The sequence below is a fragment of the Rattus norvegicus genome, chromosome 6 (genome assembly GCF_036323735.1).
Source record: "Rattus norvegicus strain BN/NHsdMcwi chromosome 6, GRCr8, whole genome shotgun sequence".
NCBI classification, from domain to species: Eukaryota; Metazoa; Chordata; class Mammalia; order Rodentia; family Muridae; genus Rattus; species Rattus norvegicus.
The window spans coordinates 111,129,312-111,150,475 of NC_086024.1; the positions used below are offsets into that span (position 1 = coordinate 111,129,312).

The window sequence follows — 21,164 nt, forward strand, 5'->3', positions numbered from 1 at the left end:
ATGTGTCGCACAGAGACACACGCAGGCGCAACACCCATACATAATTTTTAAAAATTTTTAAAGAGCAAGAAAAAAGTCAAGGCCAAAAAGAAAAAGATCTATTTTTTAAAAGGAAAAGGAAGGAAGGAAGGAAGGAAGGAAGGAAGGAAGGAAGGAAGGAAGGAAGGAAGGAAGGAAGGAAGGAAGGAAGGAAGGAAGGACTACTATGAAGGAAGACTAAGGGTAGGGCGGCTCAAATTAGGAGTGCTCCTAGGTCACACACTGGTCACAGGAATGGTCCTTATGAAGAAGCAGGGCTGAGAAAGAGGGAGCTTCACAGAGGGAATGTGCATGACCCCCAAGGATAGCCGGGCCACTGGAAAGCACAGGTGGCTTTATTTGGTGGTGACATGAGGAGGCGTGATGCCAGCAGGGAAAGAGAAGTGACTCGGGGCTCACTGATTTTCATACCATTTGGCTATTGGGCTTTCATGGAAATTCACATTCTGAATTTAAAGTAAGTTGGCATAGTCCCTGGTGTCTATCATCCCAGCACTGGGGAGGTAGAGGTAAGAGGATCAGGAGTTCAAGGTCATTGACAGTGACTTGGAGGTCAGCCTGGTCTACATGAAGACCTGTCTCGAAAGCTACATACATATGTACATACCTGTATACACATCCCCCTGCCACTCCAGACAGGGTTTCTTTGTGTAGCCTTGATTGTCCTAGAACTCACTCTGTAGACCAGGCTGGCCTTAAACTCAGAGATCCGGCTGCCTCTACCTTCTGAGTGCTGGGATTAAAGACTGTGCCACCACCTGGCTCTTTTTTCCCCTCCCTTTGGCATTGGGTGAGGTAGTGGGGGGTGGTAAAGGACAGAAACAGGCAGGCATCCACAGACGCCTGCCTTGTCTCTCTTCAATTCCCGCAATGCAACATTTCAGAACTGAAGTTATTAGTCTCACCACTTGTAGTTGTTTGAATAGGTATGACCAACGTAGACTCGTGTGTTTGAATGCTTGGCCCATAGGGAATGACTGTACTAGGAGCTTTGTCCGTGTTGGGATGGGTGTGGCCTTGTTGGAAAAAGTGTGTCATGGGGTGGGCTTCGAGGCCCTTTACTCAAGCTCCACCCATTGCAGTAGAGACCCTTTCCTGGTTGCCTGAGGTAAGATAGTTCCTCCTGCACCATGCCTGCCTGGATGCTGCCATGCTGCCACCTGGATAATAATAAACTCAAGCTCTGACCCTCTAAGCCAGCCCCAATAAAATGTTGTCCTTAGAAGAGTTGCCTTGGTTATGGTGTCTGCTCACAGCAGTAAAACCCTAAGACACCCCCCACTCACCCATGTTCCCTAAAAACCCAATTAGGACATTATCCTGACTCCAGCCTCACCATGCACATCCACAGTTCAAATCCAGCCTCCTCCTTCTGCCACCTGCCTACTCCTCCCCATCCTGCCAGCTCTGTTCAGTTCATGAATCTCATTCTCACCTGGGCATCCTCCTATGACGTCTCTGTGTCCTCAACAAGGCTGGATTCTCTCCATAGCAATCAGAGTCACCTCTCCCAGCATTAGAACTGACACCATCATCTACTTAAACTTGCTGGTGCCTTCTTTGTGCTCTTAGGATCCAGCTTCTCCTCCCTCTCCCTCTCCCTCTCCCTCTCCCTCTCCCTCTCCCTCTCCCTCTCCCTCTCCCTCTCCCTCTCCCTCTCCCTCTCCCTCTCCCTCTCCCTCTCCCTCTCCCTCTCCCTCTCCCTCTCCCTCTCCCTCTCCCTCTCCCTCTCCCTCTCCTTCTCCCTCTCCCTCTCCCTCCTTCCCTTCCTCCCTTCCTTCTTCCCTTCCTCCCTTCCTCCCTTCTTCCTCCCTCCCTTCTCTCTCCCTTTCCTCTTCCTGTCTCTCTTCTCATCTCCTCCTTTCCACCCACCTCTCTCTCTTCCCTTCCCTCTCCTCCAGCTATGCCAGTTAGGCTCAATTTCAAAACACAAAACAAAACAAGCTCTCTTTCCCAGTTCAGGGTCCTTGCTCATTTGTCTTCTCTGACTACCCTGACTTTCTCAATTTTGTCGACTCAAATTCCAATCAAGATCTCTAGCTCATCTTTACAAACCATTAGGTATGTTCCTCAGATCTTTTACCCTATCCCCCCAACCCCGCCCCCATGCCTGTGCATACAGGTGTACTTGATTGGCAGCTACCCTATCACCATGACTACAAGCTCTGGGAAGGCAGGGAGGAACCACATCTGTTTTGCATTATGAATCCTCAACACCTACTACCAAGGCTTATGTCTTAGTTGTCAGAACCCTATCAAGCGTCTCTAAGACACTTCCTGAGGCCTAGTTTTACTAGTCTGTGACTCAGCATGGCCCTCTCCCATTGCATTCACCATGGCACCCTGAGACAATCTGTCCCACCACGACTGTGTGGCTACTTGGAGGGCAAGAACCCCATTTTTGTTAAGTTTCTTTTCTCTATACCCAGGGTCTGACTTGTGGGAGGTTAGGAATGAATGAATGAATGAATGAATGAATGAATGAATGAACAGCTCTCAGTTTTCCCAGCTTAGGTTTCAACCCCATAAACATCAGAGCAGAACCTGACCATTCTGTCTATATTCTCTCCAACACAATGGGCCCCAATACCACAGAGCTTTACCCAGTCAGCACCTCTCTGCTTTGTTACCCCACACACCTTCTTACTATTGTCCTGGCCATCAGCAAAGCTCCCTGAATATGGTTTTCCCTATTCTGTTATGCAAAGAAGGCCCCACAGCTTTTGGCTTTCTACAGATTATACAAAACAAAACAAAGCAAAACAAAACCTCCGTACGCTGCCTTGTGTGTTTTAGTCTTATTTCTTGAAGAAACATTTTCACTTTTTATTCATTTAACCCACCTTAAACTTTGAGGTTACCTGAGGTGGGACTCCTCTAAGAAACTAGGCAAGAAGTCAGTCCCTCGTCCTCATGGGGGATGGACATGGAGCGGAGTTTGAAAATGAAGAGGATGTGACCCGGGAACTTGAAGGACTCACACATGACTTGAAGTCAATGAGAGAATGGGACAGGGCTTACCATGAAGGTGCACATGTAGGGTGGGTCAAACCCTCTAAATCACAGCAGGGTATGGAGTTGCTTCCTCACAGGGCAACTCTTGCCCTGCCCTGAAGATGGTGTGTGCAAGGCATGCTGGATCCATAATGCTGGTGGGAGCTACAGGTGGTTCTACACATCTTACGATAAAGAGGGGAGCGGGCAATGGTGGGCAAGGTGTCCTAAAGGATGTCACAGAGGCTTTGTGTGGTAGGCTGAGGGATGCTGCAAATGGCCACTGGAAATTTTGAGGCTGCGGAGTGACCTGAAACGTCTAAAAAATCCCATCAAGTGGTCTGCTGGTAAGCTCAAAGAAAGAACAGTGAGAGAGGCTGAGAGGCCGAACTAAGATGGCGGCAGTGGGAAAGAAGAGGAGGAGATCGGCAAGGGAGCCTTGACCGTGATTGGAGGAGAGTTCTGGGCAGTTCTCAGGCACTGGGCTTCTATGGGTATGGCACAGCTATTCGCCTGCAGGATCCTGGACATGTGGACCTTGGCATGGTTCAGGAGATGGAGGAAAGGGAAACTTACTGAGTTGTAAGTGCAAGAGATAAAACGCTAAAGAAGTTATAAGTGTGAAAGACAGTAGACACAAAAAGGTCTGAACCGAGCTAAACAAGATTCAGGAGCGAGCAATAGGCGGTAGGTAACAGAGCCTCTGACTCCACAGCCAGTGTTGCCAAGGCGGCCTGACGCGTCTTTGGATAAATACAGCCTAGCTGAGCAGGCATTTTCCTCCACCGAGGCCCAGGGTTAGGAGTGTCAAGCATCCATCTTAGCACTCACATTGTCAAACCCAGAGCTGACCGCACCCTAAGTGTCACCTAAGGGTTTTTGAGAAATAGCTCTATTAAAGTTGCTTCGACCTGACCTGTTTATTTATGTGATCTATGTGTATGAACATGTTTGTGTGTATGAATAATATGTGCATAGGTGTGTGAGTGTGTGTGTGTGTGTGTGTGTGTGTGTGTGTGTGTGTGTGTGTGAAGGTCAGAGATTGATGTTGGGCGTTTTCCTCAATGACTCTCTTTATTCTTTGAGACAGGGTCTCTCACTGAACCTGAAGACCAGCTAACTGCCAAGCCCCAGGAATACTCCTGTCTCCACCTTCAACACTCCTCATGCCCAGCTTTTGGTGATCCGAATTCACATCCTCGACAGCAGTGATGCCGCACACCTTTTGTCCCAGCACTTGAGAGGCAAAGGCAGAGGCAGAGGCAGGTCAGGTAGATCTCTGTGAGTTTGAGGCTAGCCTGGTCTACAGAGGGACAGCCAGGGCTACACAGAGATACCGTCTCAAAATAAATAAATAAATAAATAAATAAATAAATAAATAAATAAATAAGTAAATAAGTAAATAAGTAAATAAGTAAATAAGTAAATAAGTAAATAAGTAAATAAGTAAATAAATAAGCAAACACAAAACAAAAAACAAAAAATGAACAAAAAGATTGACATTCTCATGTTCACCCAGCAAACCCTTTTCCAACACAGCCACTTCCCCAGACATGGCTCAACTTTATGTTCGTTGGTGGGCATTTTATTTTTCTAAAGTGAAAGTTCTTCGTGTTCTAAGGAATGCAACACTCACATCAAAAACATCAGTTGTTTAGCCCTCTTCCTGGCTGTCCTGAGGCAACTTAACCTCACGATTCTTTTGGTATGCACCACCAAGCTCTAAGTCACATGGGTATATGGATACTTCCTGATCTTTTCTGGGTTATGCAAAATAGTTTAACTCTATGTGCCCCATCCTCCTCTTACACACACACACACACACACACACACACACACACACGCTTGCTTCCTATTCCCACTCTCCTCAATTTGTTGACCAAATGACCAAGCCAACTCAGTCAGCCAAAGAGGGTTTCAAGGGAGGGTGTAAGGACTGAAAAGAAGAAATACAATTAGACCACATTATAACAAGGCTCCAGCCAGTGCCCAGGCTGACACAGATTTTTCTCCAGTCTGCTTTTTACCATTTAGGCACATGCAAAGATAGGGTCAGTTCTTAGAACAAAGGCAGAGGAGTTGAACGTGGCAATAAACCAAGTCCCATGGTACTCAGGGACTTAGCAAGATGATCTCTTGAGCCTACTTCCCCTTCCTGGCCCAATGTCAAACTCCTGCCAATTTTCTAGAAGTAGGCCCAAGATCTCTACACAAAAAAATTCTTTTTTCTTTTTAAAATTTTTGTTTTATCTTAATTTCTATTTTTTTATGTCCGCATATTTTGCCTGTGTGTATATCTGTCTGTCTGTGGACCACTTATGTGTCTAGTGCCCACGGAAGCTAGATGAGAGCATCAGATCCCCGGGAGTCGGAGGCTTCTGAGCTGCCCAGTCTGAGTAGCACTGGGGAGCAGGTGTGAGCCCGGTTCTTATTAACCGCTAACCATCTCTCCAGCTCCAGATCTCTCCTTTGAACAATTCTGATAAACTGTTTTTAAATCTCCCTGATATGTTAAATACTTTGTCCCCAATTTTCTGAACTCCCATGCTGAGTCTGTAGACTCGAATTGAGCACATGTGCAGTATAGCTCATCTCACTAAATGGTGCAGAGTAGACAAAAGTGGACATGAGTTCTTAGCTAGAATGTGCGGGGAGATAAAACTAACAGACCGTTGGTGAGCAGGCAGTGTAACACATCCCAGTTACTCATAAATGACTCGAGAACAGCATTACGAATTTGAAGCAATAGCAGAATATCCTGGGGCCTCGATCTACTCGTCTAGTTGGAGATAAAGCCTTCTCACACCCTCATCAAACTCCTTGTCTCCCATACCTGCAGCCCTTGTTTAACTGGTGGGAGGGGTGGACATTTTTTTCACTTCAATTTAAGTGTCAAGCTGTTCTTAACCACTAGGGGGCAAACTTTCCTATTATCATACAGTGGGACTGTAAAACTGAGTTCTCCTCAGAGATAGGGGGGAGGGAGAAGGAGAGGGAGAGGGAGGGAGGGAGGAGCGAGAGGAGGGAGAGGGAGAGGGAGAGGAGGAGGGAGAGGGAGAGGAGGAGGGAGAGGGAGAGGGAGAGGGAGAGGGAGAGGGAGAGGGAGAGGGAGAGGGAGAGGGAGAGGGAGAGGGAGAGGGAGAGGGAGAGGGAGAGGGAGAGGGAGAGGGAGAGGGAGAGGGAGAGGGAGAGGGAGAGGGAGAGGGAGAGGGAGAGGGAGAGGGAGAGGAAGAGGGAATGAATTCATTCTCTGGGGATAGGGCCCAACCCTACACCAAAACCCTCCTCTATCAGAAAGAACTCCCTAAGATGTGTAGGCCCATTTTCTTCATGGTGTGCCCGCAGACACCTGTAGATGGGGACACATAAGTAAAGAGGACATATAGGAAGCTACTCAATACGTGTCTTTATGATGGATGAATAAGGAATAAAGAACCTCTCTATGTAACATCCACCTAGTATGAATAGGGCTGCCTGCATCCTGGTAAAAGGCAACCAGAAATATTCACCCCTCTGATGACTGCCCAGATACTTTTTTTTTGTCTGCCTTTTGAGATAGGACTTCCCTGTGTAGCCCCGGCTGTCCCGCAACTCCCTCTGTAGACCAGGCTGGCCTCAGACTAAGAGATCTGCCTGCCTCTACCTCCCAAGTGCTGGGATTAAGGGCGCATGCCACCATGCCTAAGTCAGGCATGTTTAACACTCAGTTGACAGAAATTACAATTCAGAAATTACATCCCTTTACCAAGATCCCAAAGAAGAACAGAATTTCTAATCTAAGTAGAGCCAGAGCTCACAACAAACCAGACTCACTCCCATCCCACAACAAAAAGAAGCTCAAATCTTCCTTGAATCTTAAATTAGACCCTGGAATTTGCCACTAGACCACAGTTCTGCCCTGAGTGTAGGGGAAGAGCCATGGGGAGCAGGGCTATGTCTTGTGGTTGTTTGTTCTGATCCTAATTATGGAAGTCTGAAGAACAAGTCACACACACACACACACACACACACACACACACACTACACTCCTGCACACACACACACACATAAACATGCCCAGATGCATGAACTTGAGCACACACACAGCCTCAGTTTCCCTATCTGTCAGAGAATATACTGTAGGGCTGGCCATGTGACTCAGTGGACACAGCACCTGCTCACCATGCACAGACCCTGGCTTGGATCCCCAACACTAGATAAGGCAGGTGTAGTGGCCCACACTTTGCAATCCCAGCGCTTGGGAGGTGAAGGCTGAGGGCATAAAGAGTTGGAGGCCAACGTGGGCTACATAAGACCCTGTCTAAAAACACTAACAACAACAAAAACCAAATGTAGTCTCAGAGTTTGGGAAGGGAGCATGGCCACCTAGGGGAAGGATTCAGAAGGTCTTTAAGAAAGTAGATGTTCTGTACTCCCTGGAGGAGGAGAACATGAGAAGGACTGGGAGAGGGGTTGGAGATTTAGCTCAATGGTAGAGCACTTGCCTAGCAAGCACAAGGCCTTGGGTTTGGTCCCCAGCTCAAAAAAAAAAAGAAAAGAAAAGAAAAGAAAAGAGAAGGACTGGGAGATCATGGGGTACTGAATGAAAATGGGAACTCTTCAATGGGTCTGAGCTCTCTCTGCAAATATCCCATAAAAAGCCTCTGAAATTCCTACCAGAAAATACATGCTCCCGAAAAGCATTCTACTCACCCAGAAGAGTTTAGAAAAACTGGTCTTCTCTGCTGGGAACCAGAAGTAAATCTCCCCTGAGGCACATGTGCTAGGATTGGGCCTTAGATGGCTTCCAGCTATCCTTAGATGCAATGATTTGGGGTCAACCATTCAGGCCATGACATTCAGAACATAGTGCCATCTGCCAAAATGAAAGCAAAGACCCAATCCACAGTTCTGGAAGTCTCTAAATATACTAACCTTGCTTTTTGGCTTCTGTAGTTGTGCTTCTGGCTAACTGTTCTTGCTAATTAAGATGTGCCAACTCAGAAAATGGCTTTTGCCCTGAGAAAGTCTTGGTGCTACACTGGGATCCCAAAAACCCAGTGTAGCCTCCAGCTAGCTAATACAGACTTTCTGTAGCTTAAACCTGTGTCTGAGCTTGCTTGTCTGGTGGATGCCCCATGACACCATCCACTCTGATTCTACTTTTTAAAAGATTATTATTACTATTATCATCATTATTATTATTTACATTTATGTTCATGATATGTGCTCACATGTCAGCAGGTGCCTGAGGCCAGAAGGAGTCCCTCATGCTGGAGTTACAGATGGTTGTGAGCCACTCAGTGTGAGTGCCGGAAACTGAACCCAGAACTTCTGAGAAAGCAGCAAACCCTGAACCCCTTAAACCCTGAACCATCTCTCTGTGCCACCACCCATTCTTGATTCTGATGTGCAAAATCAAGTTGTAAACAGCACTGCAGAGTTTTAAAAAACAGCGGTTGGGGAAGACAAGGAAGCAGTGTCCCTCAAGATTCAACGTGGTGAACACACACAAATCGTCTGGAGATTCTGTTAAAATGCAGCTTCTAATCCAGGAGGTCTGGGCTGGGCCTGGAGTTCTGGGAATCTTCCCTTTAAACAAGCTTAGGGGCAGGGGGCAGGCATGGTGATCTACACCTGTAAACCCAACATTTAGGAGCAAGAGGACGTGGAGTTCAAGGTTATCCTGAGCAAACCTGTCTCAAAACAAACAAACCAAGCGAACAAATAAAAACGAAGCAAAACAAAACCACCACCAGGTTTCCAGAAGCCACCCAGGCTGTGGCTTACACAGCTCTTGTTTGGTTGTATGGTACCTTGAATGATGGGAAGTACGGCCTTAGTTAGCTGAGTTCTAAAAGGCTTGTTTTCTTGTCTATAAAACGGAGCCAGAAGGCTGAGAGCTTAGCTCATGTTTTCAAAGCGTTGGGTGCGTGCACATACACCATACACATACACACATACAGATGCATACACAGGGCAAGCACTAGTAACTACATCATAGAATCAGGAGGTAAAGCATTAAGCACCTTTATCCCATGCTAGCCTTTTGTCAGGATAGGCAACATTTGCTGAACGAATTCTCAGCCAGGGATTTTTCTAAGGGCCATTATTTCACCATCTACACTTTGCAAAAGAAACTGGGGCTCGGAAACGGTGTTCAGTGACCTATAGTTACAGGCCTAAGTCACTAAACCGGAATTCAACCTAAATTTTAGGTTCTTTATCACTGTGGACCCATGGGGGTGTGGGGACCAGCGCAAGTCCGCATTTTTTTGCTTTCAGGTTGCTAAGAGGTGACTCTCAGGGGATCAGCAGGTGGCAGCGGAGAGCTACGAGGCTGCCAGAATCACGTTGTAATACCTACCACTCCCAGAGCCAGTGCAGAGACTTGGTTCCACAGGCTGTGCTTGGCTCACGGAGTTCCCTAGTGGGAGGCCTCAGGGACCCGTCAGAGACTAAACAAGTTCATATTCGAGTTCACCAAAATAAGACTTTTTCGGCGGGAAGGTCTCTGAGAAAAGCAAGCTTTCCTTTCACCGGGTACGCGGAACTGTCACCTGGAAAGTTTAGCCACTGGCGGGGAGCCCAGGCAAGTGGGAGAAAGTCAGGGATCAGTCTCGAATCCCCCTTCCCGAGCATTTTTTGGGGACTCCGGGCCCCGGTGCACACGCGCTGGCTCGGAGAAGACTCTGACCTCGGAAGGACGTGGGGAATCATTCAGCGAAGTCCTCTGGGAGTGGGGGGACAAATGAATTTAGGGCAAGTGTAGGGGTGGGGGCTAACCGGGCGGTTTCCATGGCACCGGGGACGTCGGAGAAGAATGTACCCGAACCTATGGCGAAACAAGAGCGGTGCCCTGCGAGCCCAGCTCAAGGCAGGGGATCCTGGGTGGGAGGGGTTGAAGGGCGTGGGGGGGCGGGCAGGCCGGGGGGCGGGGCGGTCACGTGCGCCCAAGGGGGCGAGGCCCCAGCCTGCCCCGGAGCAAACCGAGCTCGCCCTGCCGCAGATCGCAGTTCAGGAACGAAACTTTTTCCAGGACAGTCAACGCTTCATCGGGACAGCCTGGAGCGCGTGACAAGGCGTCTGTGGCCGACTTGGGGGACAACAGTTTGAGAGGAGGGAAACAAAGGATCCCAAGGACCAGTGAGATAGTTTGGGAAAGCGAAGTGTAGGAAGCTGAGATCTCAATTTCTCCGCCAACAGAGGTGCGCTCCGGGACAAGTGTTTCCTCAGCTCTAGGGGGACAGGCTTTAAAAGGCTGCTGACCCATAAGACTGTAGGAGTCAGTACGTGCCTGGGGTTCAGGAGCTCGCTGTGGTCATGGTGAATGAAAGTCTCAACCAGGAGGAGAGCAATGACAGACCTGTGCCAGAGTCCGAATTCCAGGCGGACACCAGCTACTCCACCCAGCCCAGCGTCTCCATCCACCCCAGCGTCTCAGGCCACCCCAGTGTCTCCATCCATCCTAGTGTTTCGGGACACCCCAGCGTCTCCATCGACCCCAGCGTCTCTGTCCATCCCAGCAGTTCAGCACACCCCAGTACCTTGGCTCAACCCAGTGGTTTGACCCATCCTAATGAATTAGTTAAAGAAGACAGCGTGATCAAGGTGAGCAAGCGTCGTTGGGCCGTGGTCCTGGTGTTCAGTTGCTACTCCTTGTGCAACGCCTTCCAGTGGATCCAGTATGGCTCGATCAATAACATCTTCATGAACTTCTACGGTGTCAGCGCGTTTGCCATCGACTGGCTGTCCATGTGCTACATGCTGACCTACATCCCTCTGCTCCTGCCGGTGGCCTGGATGCTGGAGAAGTTTGGTCTTCGAACCATCGCTATCACCGGCTCGGCTCTCAATTGCCTGGGAGCCTGGGTAAAGCTAGGCAGCCTAGAGCCTCACCTCTTCCCGGTCACAATGGTGGGTCAGGTCATCTGCTCTGTGGCACAGGTCTTCATCCTGGGCATGCCCTCACGAATTGCTTCCGTCTGGTTCGGGGCTAATGAGGTCTCAACAGCCTGCTCCATGGCTGTGTTTGGCAATCAGGTGAGTAGAAGGGTGTGTGTGCGTGTGGATGGCTATTCCAAAGAGAGAGCATCTCACCCTGATAGGGCTGAGTATGTTAGAGGGTACCTGACTTGACCCACTATGTGAGAAGCTGCAGTTTTCTGGTTCACAGCCTTTATGACTCTTGGGTGGCTTTGTGGTTGGGTGTAGACTGATAGTGTAGTTGGGTGATTGTGACTGTCAGTGACATGGTAAGATTAATGGGGGTCACAAACAAAGGACTTTTTCTTTCATCCCCAGCTTCTCTGAGCCAGTAGAAAGTATACTTCCAAAGCATGATTGTCTTTGATGGGTCTCTCTCCAGCATTTATCAGCACACCACTTTCACCTTTAGGAATGCTGGTCTTTCTCTGGTAGCAGTCTTTGACTGCCAGGTGGCTATTTAGGTGTCCTTGATAGTTATCAGATGGTTTTAGCTGGACCATACAGATTTGCTAGAACTCAAGAAACTCTGCAAACTCTGCACAGAACTGTGGACTGGGCTGTCCTTACCATTTCCAGGGACCAGGCTTTGTGCTAGACTTCCTCTCTGGGGTTTATAGCCAAGTCCAGCAGGAGAGAGTAGAAACCTCACTGTGAACTTCCAAGGAGGCTTCCTTCCGGGCTAAGCATCTCCTGTCTTTCTCTTTTCCTTCTGGGGCAAGCAGTCCCACATTCTTATGATCTTAGTGTGGTTCTGCTCTAGAAGCTTGGGCATGTTATGAGTCTGATTGCTTTCTCTATGTATTTAAGGCAAAGCAAATGTTTATGGGCGCTTCTTTAAACGGAGCCTGGGCCCTCAGATTCATTTCTTCCAAGTGCCTGTTGTCCAAGCTGATGCTGACAGGCCACTGGTCGTCCTTAGCTCTCATGAGCCTGTGTTGTCTTTCTTGCCAGTGCATTTAATTTAGAAAGTGTGTGTAACATGAACGTTTCTAAAACTTCTCTAAAGGCAGATTTCTTTTTCTCTTAAGTTAAAAGAAAGAAAGAAAGGAAGGAAGGAAGAAAGAAAGAAAGAAAGAAAGAAAGAAAGAAAGAAAAAGAAAGAAAATTTTTACCTGCTCAGTGTGGTTTGCAAGTCTCTGTTGGAGGATGTAGTGAGTTCCAGGCCTGTTGGAGCCATAAAACTATTTATGTAATTTCTTCTTGTGAGTTTTTTTTTTTTCTTTCTTTCGGAGCTGGGGACCGAACCCAGGGCCTTGCGCTTGCTAGGCAAGCGCTCTACCACTGAGCTAAATCCCCAACCCCTTGTTTATTTTTTTTAAGATTTTTTATTTTATTTAATGTATATGAGTATACCATCCCTGACTTCAGATACACAAGAAAAGGGCACCAGATCCCATTCCAGATGGTTGTGAGCCACCATGTGGTTGCTGGGGATTGAACTCAGGACCACTGGAAGAGCAGTCAGTGGTCCTAACCACTGAGCCATCTCTCCAGCCCGAGTTTTGTTATTTTGAAAACTGAATTGACTTAAGTCTGGAGATGAGTCAGGCATGATGGCACATGTCTTTAATCCCAGCACTTGAGAGGCAGAGGCAGGTGGATCTTTGTGAGTTAGAGGCCAGCCTGGTCTACAGAGTGAGTTTCAGGACAGCCAAAGTGACACAGAGAAATTCTGTCTTGAATAAAAAGAACCAAAACCAAACTCTGTAGATGAAACTAGATAGATGTTTTGTTAAGGACAAATTACAAATAGACATTGAGGGCTAGAGAGACAGCTCAGCAGTTAAGAACACCTACTATTCTTGCAGAGGACCTGAGTTAGATTCCCTGTACCCCTGTTGGATGACTCACAGCTACTTGTAACTCCAGTACAAGGGGATCTGATGCATCTGCTCTCCTAGGGCATCAGCACTTAGATGTACATACAAGTTATAGCAATAAACATTTAAACAGAGACTTTAGAAAGAGATAGATATTGAACTGGGTTTTAGGGGTGCATGCCTACAATCCTAGCACTTGGAGGGAGACACAGGAAGATCAGGAGTGCAAGGTCATCTTAGGGTACATAGTAAGTTCAAGGCTGCTTGTGACTTTGTCTCAAATATATTTAAATAAATATGCAAATTGCATTTGTCAATCCTAAATTCTTAAGGTAATAGAGCTGTGTGTTTTAATGTCTCTAGCCTGGAAGACAAACTTGTCCTTTATTGGGTCTAAGGCTGGGGGATGAAGAATCTATCTTCCAGAGACACCCTTCATTCTGTTAGCGAAACAACATTCATAGAAGGTGGTAGAATCCAGTCCCACCATAGTTAGATGATGTCCTGTTTACCTGGGGCTATCCAAATAGTTTGTTTTTGAGACAGAGTTTCTCTGTGTAGCCCTGGCTATCCTGGAACATGTTCTGTAGACCAGGCTGGCCTTGAACTCAGAGATCTGCCTGCCTCTGCTTCCCAGTGCAGGGAGTAAGGCATGCACCACTGCCACCACCCCGATCGATTTTGTTATTACTCCTAAGGCAAAACGTAACCCCTTGACCCACACCTCTGAAGGACATAATACTAGATATGTTGTTAAAATTTAAGAGGAATAGTTATTCATTTCCCATTCTTTGTTGACTCCCCCAACAAGGTCAGGAAATACTGAGAAATTTACATTTAAAAATACCCTGGGGCTGGTGAGATGGTTCAGTGGGTAAGGGTATCTTCTGCCAAGCTTACCACCAACCCTGCCAACCTGAGTCGGGTCTCCTAGATCCACATGAAGATCCTGACCCGGGGTTTCTATCCTGCCTTTGACCATTCAGTTCCTGGATAAAAGACACACACACAACCTTTATATTTAGGAAATGCCTTAAACAGCACAAGAGCTGGGCAGATGTCTACCCTCTATGCTATTAGACTCTTCTTTCCGCTGATAGCCCCATATTACTTATTATGTTTTATCCGGGCCTCTCTTAATTCCAACTGACCAGTCCTCAGAGTCATGTTTTCATGACTCACCTAACCCATGGTGGCTTCTCTCTCTTCCCTCACCTTCTTCCCCTCCTCATGGCTCTCTTCTGAGCCCCCAGGCCCGGGAATCCTAAATCTCTTCTGCCTAGCTATTGGCTGTCAGCATCAGAAATAGCTTGGGTGCAATGTCAAATAGTATCACTTGGCTCTACAGAGGACTCTCTCCTCTCCGAGGCAATCAGATCGTGAGATAATATTAGCATTAGAATACAAGCAGCATCAGGCCAACCCATCACACAAACATTCTGCAAACTTAATTCTTCATGGCTTGCAATCTTCGCTGTGGCCTTGCCAGTGTAAATTGCCTCAAAGGCTACATCATTTTCAAAATGGTGGTTGGAAAGCACAATCAAAGAAAAAGAAATTTTCCAAAGAATACTGATATTTGTGAATAGAAAAATACTAAAATGGTAATATGTATGTCATGATAATCTATCCACACATACGAACAGAGGCTAGGGAGGGCTTTAAAATGACGTTTTATTTTGTGTGTAGAAGTATGAGCATGTGCCATGTATGGAGGTCAGGGGACAATTTGCATTCTTTCTAGCATGGGGGTCCTGGGGATCGAACTCAGGACCTCAGGCTTGTTGGCAGGTGCCTCTATCCACCCTCGTTTTGGCCCAAGGGGGAGTTTTAAAAGACACAAATGGAAAGGACTACATCAGAAAATTTGAATCAACAGTCTTTGGACAATGATTAACATCAATAGTGGTGTGTATCTGAGTCTGAATGATGGATGCTGGGCAGATATTCTCATGAAATGTTTTTTCTGTGATGCCACACTGGTGCTGAGGATGTAACACAGTGGTAGAGTGCGTGTTTAGCCCGTGCAAGATCCTGGGTTTGATTCCCAGCAGCACATAAGTGCAGTGACCTCTGTAGGGTCTAACAGAACCTCTTGTGATCAATTTCCATGAGATCAACAGTTTCCATTCACAACCCCTTTATTGACCTTTGTTTGAGACAGATTCTTAGTGAGCTCTGGCTGGCTTGGACCTGGCTAAGTAGACTAGGTTGGCTTCGAACTGAGATCCTCCCACTTCTGCCTCCCTAGTGCTGGAATTACAAGCAGGCCCCCCACATTGCAATAGTTTACTTGTTGTTCTTGCTTTGTTAAAGTTGACACAAATGGCTACTTTGATCCTGACAACTTTCCTGTTTCTTTCACACAGTAGGAACCCTGGCCTCTCTATTCCATTCTGTAAAATGCTTGTGCACTCCCCACCCCCACTTCTGTTGAATTTAGCTCTCGGGCACTTAACAGACTTTAACTGAACACCTCATCTTTGCTAGACTCTAGGTAAAGGCCATGAAACCATTGTCTGCCCTTCTCAGACTTCCTCTACCAGAGTTTAAAAGGCATACCAAATTCCTAGACTCAGAAATAACACAACAGATCATAGCATAGATTTATTTTTAGTTCTCTTTGACATTTTTAGCATTTTCCTGGCTGCTGGCTACGGGAAAGGGGAAAGAAGGTAATGTCCATAAAACACCTAAAATGTGTGAAGTATTTTTTCATCCATTTTTTTTTTTTTTTTTAGTTTAATCTTTTCAGCAACTCTTGTGAGGTAGGTAGGATTGTCCCTGTGGTAACAGGTGAAGGAAGGAGAGGAACAGAAAAAGAGTGAGCTTAACCCATTCTTGTAGCAGTTGAGTGATTAACGGGAGAGTTGAGTCAGCTGTAACTGTGAAGTCCAAATGTCAGTAAGTCAACACTGACTGGGGGAAATCCAATGTTTTGTTTTGTTTTGTTTTGTTTTGTTTTTTTTTTTGCTTTTGCTTTTGTTTTAAATAATAGGGCTGGAGAGATGGCTCAGTGGTTAAGAGCACTGACTGCTCTTCCAGAGGTCCTGAGCTCAAATCCCAGCAACCACATGGTGGCTCACAACCATCTGTAATGAGATCTGATGCCCTCCTCTGGTGTGTCTGAAGACAGCGACAGTGCACTTATATATAATGAATAAATACATCTTTAAAGAAATAATAATCAAGTGCAGGGCAGTGATAGTGCATAAATTAGTCACAGCACTTGGGAGGCAGAGGCAGCAGATCACAGCAGCAGTTCGAAGACAATCCCATCCACAGAGCAAGTTCTGGGACAGCCAAGGCCACACAGAGAAACCCTGTTTTGAAAATTGAAAACTAAAAATCAAGTCAAACAAACAAACAAACAAATCAAAATCAAGGACTGGGGCACATACAGAGTATTTGACTAGCATGTTTCTAGGCTGCAGGTTTGATCCTGCATGAATGCATGCGCGTGCGCGCTCGAGCACGCACACGCACACACAGAGGGAAAAGTGGGAATCTGAGGTTCTAATTTTGTTCAGTGTTTCTATTGCTGTGAAGAAAACACCATGACTAAAAAACAAGTTGGGGAGGAAAGGGTTTTTGCAGCTTACACTTCCAGCTCACTGTAGTCCATCATTGGAGGACGTCAGAACAGGAGTTCAAGCAAGCTGGAACCCGGAGGCTGATACAGAGACCGTAGAGGGTGCTGCTTACTAGCTTGCTTCCCATGGCTTGCTCAGCCTGCTTTCTTTTAGAACCCATGACCATCTGCCCAGGAATGGCACCGCCTACTATGGGCTGGGCCGTTCGGCATTAATCACTAATTGAGAAATGCCTTACAGCTGGATCTCATGGAGGCATTTCCTCAAGGGAGGGTCTTTCCCCTCTGATGACTCTAGCTAGTGTCAGGTTGACACACAAGATCAGACAGTACAGTGTCTCAAAGACTTTTGACAGCTGTTTATTTGTTTAAGGTCTCGCTGTACAGCCTTGCCTTACCTGGAACTCAATAGGTAGCCACAACTGGCCTTGAACCTACAGAAATCCACCTGGCTCTGTCTCTCAAGTTCTGGGATTAAAGTTACCCTACCTCTTTTAATTTAGCACAAGAACTTGCCAGGGAAGAGGGCTATGGTCTGAAAGAAAGAAGCTGGAAGGGTGAGATTTCCTGGGAGCAGGGAAGACAGGCGATTTAAGACTGAAAGTGAGGCTCTTGTCTTTTTGTGTGTGTGGTGGATTCAGATCTGCGGGAGTCAGGTGGTAAAAGCTGGGCTCTTTTTGAGCAAGCACTGTTTCAAGGGAAAGTCTTCTGCAGAGTGGTTTTGAATGATAGAGACACATTGTTACTGTAGAAGACCTCGAAGGTGTTAGATCTCAAATTTAGACAAAAGGCTAACTCAAGTGCGCATTTAACATATCAAAGGGGACCTGGCTGCCAGGTTCTTCCAGCCTGCCTCAGTCCCTACCTGTTGTAAGGCTAAACTGACAAAGCTGCTCCCCGACCCTGAACTCTCCAACCCAGGGGCTGGGCTGCCCTTCCCCCATTACCCGACAGGCTTCTTGGTCTCCCGGTTCTCCCTTCTCCATTCATGGCCTGGCTCAGGGTTATGTTTTCTCTAGACTGCTCCAGATGTCTCTGCCTCTGGCTATGCTGTCCCTTGTATCTACACTAAACTCTTACCTCCACCATGCCTAGAAGCCATCGTATCTTCCTTTTTTATTTCTGGTTTTTCATTCAAAAGGAATCCTTGTAGTAGAGTCTGAGAGCTGGGTGACCCAGGATAGGATAGACGATAGAAGTCAGAAGAGATCTTCCAGGTCGGCCTCAACCCTAGATGAGGGGAGCTGGCCTGCAGTACACACAAAGAGAACTCGGGGCCCTGCAACCCAGGGTCACCAGAAAGCAGTTTGCTTTTAGAGGTAGGGAAAACACAACACTTTCACAGTTCGAATCCAGCAGAAGTCCTGGTTATCTAAAATAACTCTGGTTCACAGAGCTGTAACATCGGAGCTTGGGCAGGCTAGCTCACACAGAACAAAATTTTCTGGACGCCATGCTAAAAATGTAAATGGCAAAAGAGAGTATTGGTTTTAGTGCTAGATTTTGCTTAGCACTCCTCATGCCAAATACTATTCAAGCATGTTGTCAATCTAACACAATTACTAGTGTGATGTTTATGCTTCTCCCTCCTCCCCGGCCCCTCTGTGGTGCTGGGGATCCAACTCATTGAGCTACATTGCCTCACCTTTACACCCTCTTCCTTGTCAAGTCTTTGGAAATTTACGCACTTCCACATGTGTTTCCCATAAGTTCCGAATGGCCATGCCTCACAGCGAGCAGGACATTCAGGTGTACATTTATGGGAGACACTGTGACTGATAAAGATGGGCTCTCCGAGGCGACTTCAGCCCCAAGGAAGCTGTGCTTGCTTGACTGGCTGAGCCTGTGCTGTTACCAGAAAAGCTGAAGGAGGCTGAGGATGAATGACTCAGGAACCAGAGTTCTAAGGCGAGGTCAGCAAAATCTTGACTTACTCAGGTATGGTGAAGCTGCAGGTCAGGAGATCCCGGCTTATCACGTAACTCTGAGCTCTTTCCCGTCTCGGATCTCCTGAGCTCAGAGACTGGCCAGGGTCTGAGATGGAGGCCTCTGATTATCTGTCCGTTGTCCTTGCAATGGCTACCATGTGCTCCCACACATGACTGCCTTCTGGTCCCTTCCCACTCCCCTGAAATGCTTTAGAAGACCAGGAGAGGTGGGGGTGGGGCAGGGGGAGCTGTTCAGACCTGATGGTGATGACTCTTTCTGATGGGCCAGCCACATCAGACCTGTGAGTGATTCAAAGCTACAATGGTAGTTATTGGAATGGGACGTGGTCCCAGCAGCAGAAAGGCCAATTGTTGCTACAAAATATACAACCTGATGCCGGTAAACCTATCTTCCTTCCTTCCTTCCTTCCTTCCTTCCTTCCTTCCTTTCTTCCTTCCTTCCTTCCTTTCTTAGTATAAAAGAGAATTTATAAGTACAGCTTCCCACACGAAAATTTTGAGAGGAGGATTGTGGGAGTTGAAACAGGATCTTGTCCTGTAACCCAGGTTAGACTTGAACTGCAGTTGTCCTCCTGCCTAACCTTACAAGCATATGTTGCCACATCTAGCTTGACATGTGTTTTCTTGTTTGGTTGGTTTGGTGTAAGTCACGATGAAACAAATGTAACAAGTTTATCCAATGAAGGACTAATAAGTTCAGAGGAATCAACTTCATTTACTGTGGTCACCTGTCAGCCCCTACATACGTCATCACTAACAGTGATTCTTCTTCCCTTCTTCACTCCAGCCCCTGGGAAGCTCGATACTTGGTACATTTTGTGTTTGAATTTGCCTGGTCTTGGAAATGGTGTCATATTCATGGGTTTTCACTGTCCGGCTTACGAAGTTTGTTTGTTTTTTTTTTTCTTTGAAAATGTCATATTCATGGGTTTTTACTGTCTGGCTTATGAAGTTGGTTTTATTTTTATTTTCTTTGATGAAAATGTCATCTGCATGAGTGTTTTGCCTGCATGTATGTCTGTGCAGCACATCATGCCTGGTGCCCGAGGCCGCCAGAAGGAATCCCCTGGAACTGGAGTTGTAGCCAGTTGTGGACTGCTATGTGGGTGTCAGAATTGAACCCGGTTCCTCTGGAGGAGCAGCCTGTGCTCTTAACCTTGAGCTGCCATCTCTGAGATTCGTTTGTAAAGGCTTAGTAACTAATTCAAAGATCCTATTTTTGGTGAGGTATGTTGGTGTTCATATTTACTTACTTACTTTCTTTTACTTATTTACTTTGGCTGTTAGGGTTTGGTTTTTAAGACTGGATCCTAATATATAGTTGGACTGGCCTTTCCTCAGCTCTCTAAATTTCTATTTTAAAACCATGGGTTAGGTAAAATTGCTAGTCTGAGATTTTGGAAGACAGTGGCATAGAATTGAATTCCAGTTCTGCTTTCTTCTGCTCTGAAGGCCAAGTGGCCTTCCCAAACATGGCCATAAGGCTGGGTAGAAAGACAGATGCCCTGTGAAGGTATCCTTGATCAACTCTCTAGGGAGGGCCTGGAGATAGCATAAGCAATGTTTTGTCGTTTTCAGTCTAAAAGTTTCTCTGTGGGTTGGGGATTTAGCTCAGTGGTAGAGCGCTTGCCAGGCAAGCGTAAGGCCCTGGGTTCGGTCCCCAGCTCAAAAAAAAAAAAAAAAAAAAAAAAAAAAAAAAAAAAAAAAAAGGTTTCTCTGTGTTCAGCTGGCTCCCCTATGACATTAGCCATCCTGAGCTTTTGTTAGAAGGACAAAGTCAGCTGTGCAGAAGGGACATGCATATCTCTGGGCCCTCCCTAGAGAATTGGTCAAGAATGCCTGCACAGGGCATCTGTCTTTCTACTCAGCTGCATGGCCATGTTTGGGGAGGGCTGGACCACTTTTCAGAGCAGAAGGAAGCAGGAGGGAGATGCCGGCACGCAGCCAACCTTATCGGGGCTGACTTATGTTTGCTCTCTACTGTGTCTGGTGTCTAGTTAGAAGGAGTGCGAGCTTGAGTCCCCTGAGGCTGAGGGGACAGGTTAGGCTTCTGAGTAGGACTCTTAATTCTAACTCCCTTGAGATTCAGGAGTGGAGAGTCAGGGGATGCTCTGATAGAACGTGAAGCACATCCATTGCGGATGCTCCTAACCCCGACTCTTGGACATTTCTCCTGCTGCTGGAAGAGGGGCAGGTGGCCTCACTGGCCACCACCCTGACTTGGGTTCATTCTAGACCTTGCGGTATCTGTTAATTGCATGGAATCAACTCTGTCTTCAGGTCCTGAGCCCCTGCTCCCTTCATATTCTGTCCTGTCCTGTGTTTCCTGTCCTGGTTACTTCCCAGCATTCACTGCTCTTTTGGCTCCATACCCATCTCCTTGAAACCACACTGTTTTCAGAATAAGAGAGGCAGTGAAGAGTGAAGTCCACGGTGGTTCTAGGTCCTTGCTTCCCTGCAGAGACATTAAATAAACAACCAGGAACTCGCTGAAGTAACTTCTTTATGTGACCTTTTTCAAATCTGTCAGAGAGCTACAGAAACTAAGAAGCAACCAAGAAAAAGCAGTGTTCAAAAGGTAGCAAAGGTCAGGGCTTTGTGTTCCTATTCTGGATCCTTTGCTTGCAAACTGCACACTGAATTTGCTGCAGTTGCAACCTGCTTTCAAACACAATAGCATTTGATACATAACAATGAACAATCCAGCAAGAAACTTAGGAAAGCAATTCAGTTAAAAATAGTGAACAAGGACAACGGCCACCAACTTAGGAACAAGCCAAGGAAGTGAAAAAAACGGATACT

The 21,164-nt window shown here is 46.8% G+C and overlaps 1 protein-coding gene and 1 long non-coding RNA gene across 4 annotated transcripts in view; one reads left to right on the forward strand and one right to left on the reverse strand.

The window, feature by feature from the left end:
* The window catches only part of LOC108351275 (uncharacterized), a 40,073-nt gene extending 29,375 nt beyond the window's left edge, over positions 1 to 10,698 (reverse strand). For all 3 annotated transcript variants that reach the window (XR_005506106.2, XR_005506108.2, XR_005506109.2), the window contains exon 1: positions 10,560 to 10,698. This is a non-coding gene — a long non-coding RNA (uncharacterized LOC108351275). The remainder of the gene's footprint in view (positions 1 to 10,559) is intronic.
* Positions 10,041 to 21,164, forward strand: part of Flvcr2 (FLVCR choline and putative heme transporter 2) — a 63,994-nt gene continuing 52,870 nt past the window's right edge. Inside the window, exon 1 of the mRNA NM_199109.3 lies at positions 10,041 to 11,055. Within this exon, the coding sequence (NP_954540.3) occupies positions 10,336 to 11,055 (720 nt within the window). The 5' untranslated portion in view covers positions 10,041 to 10,335. The remainder of the gene's footprint in view (positions 11,056 to 21,164) is intronic.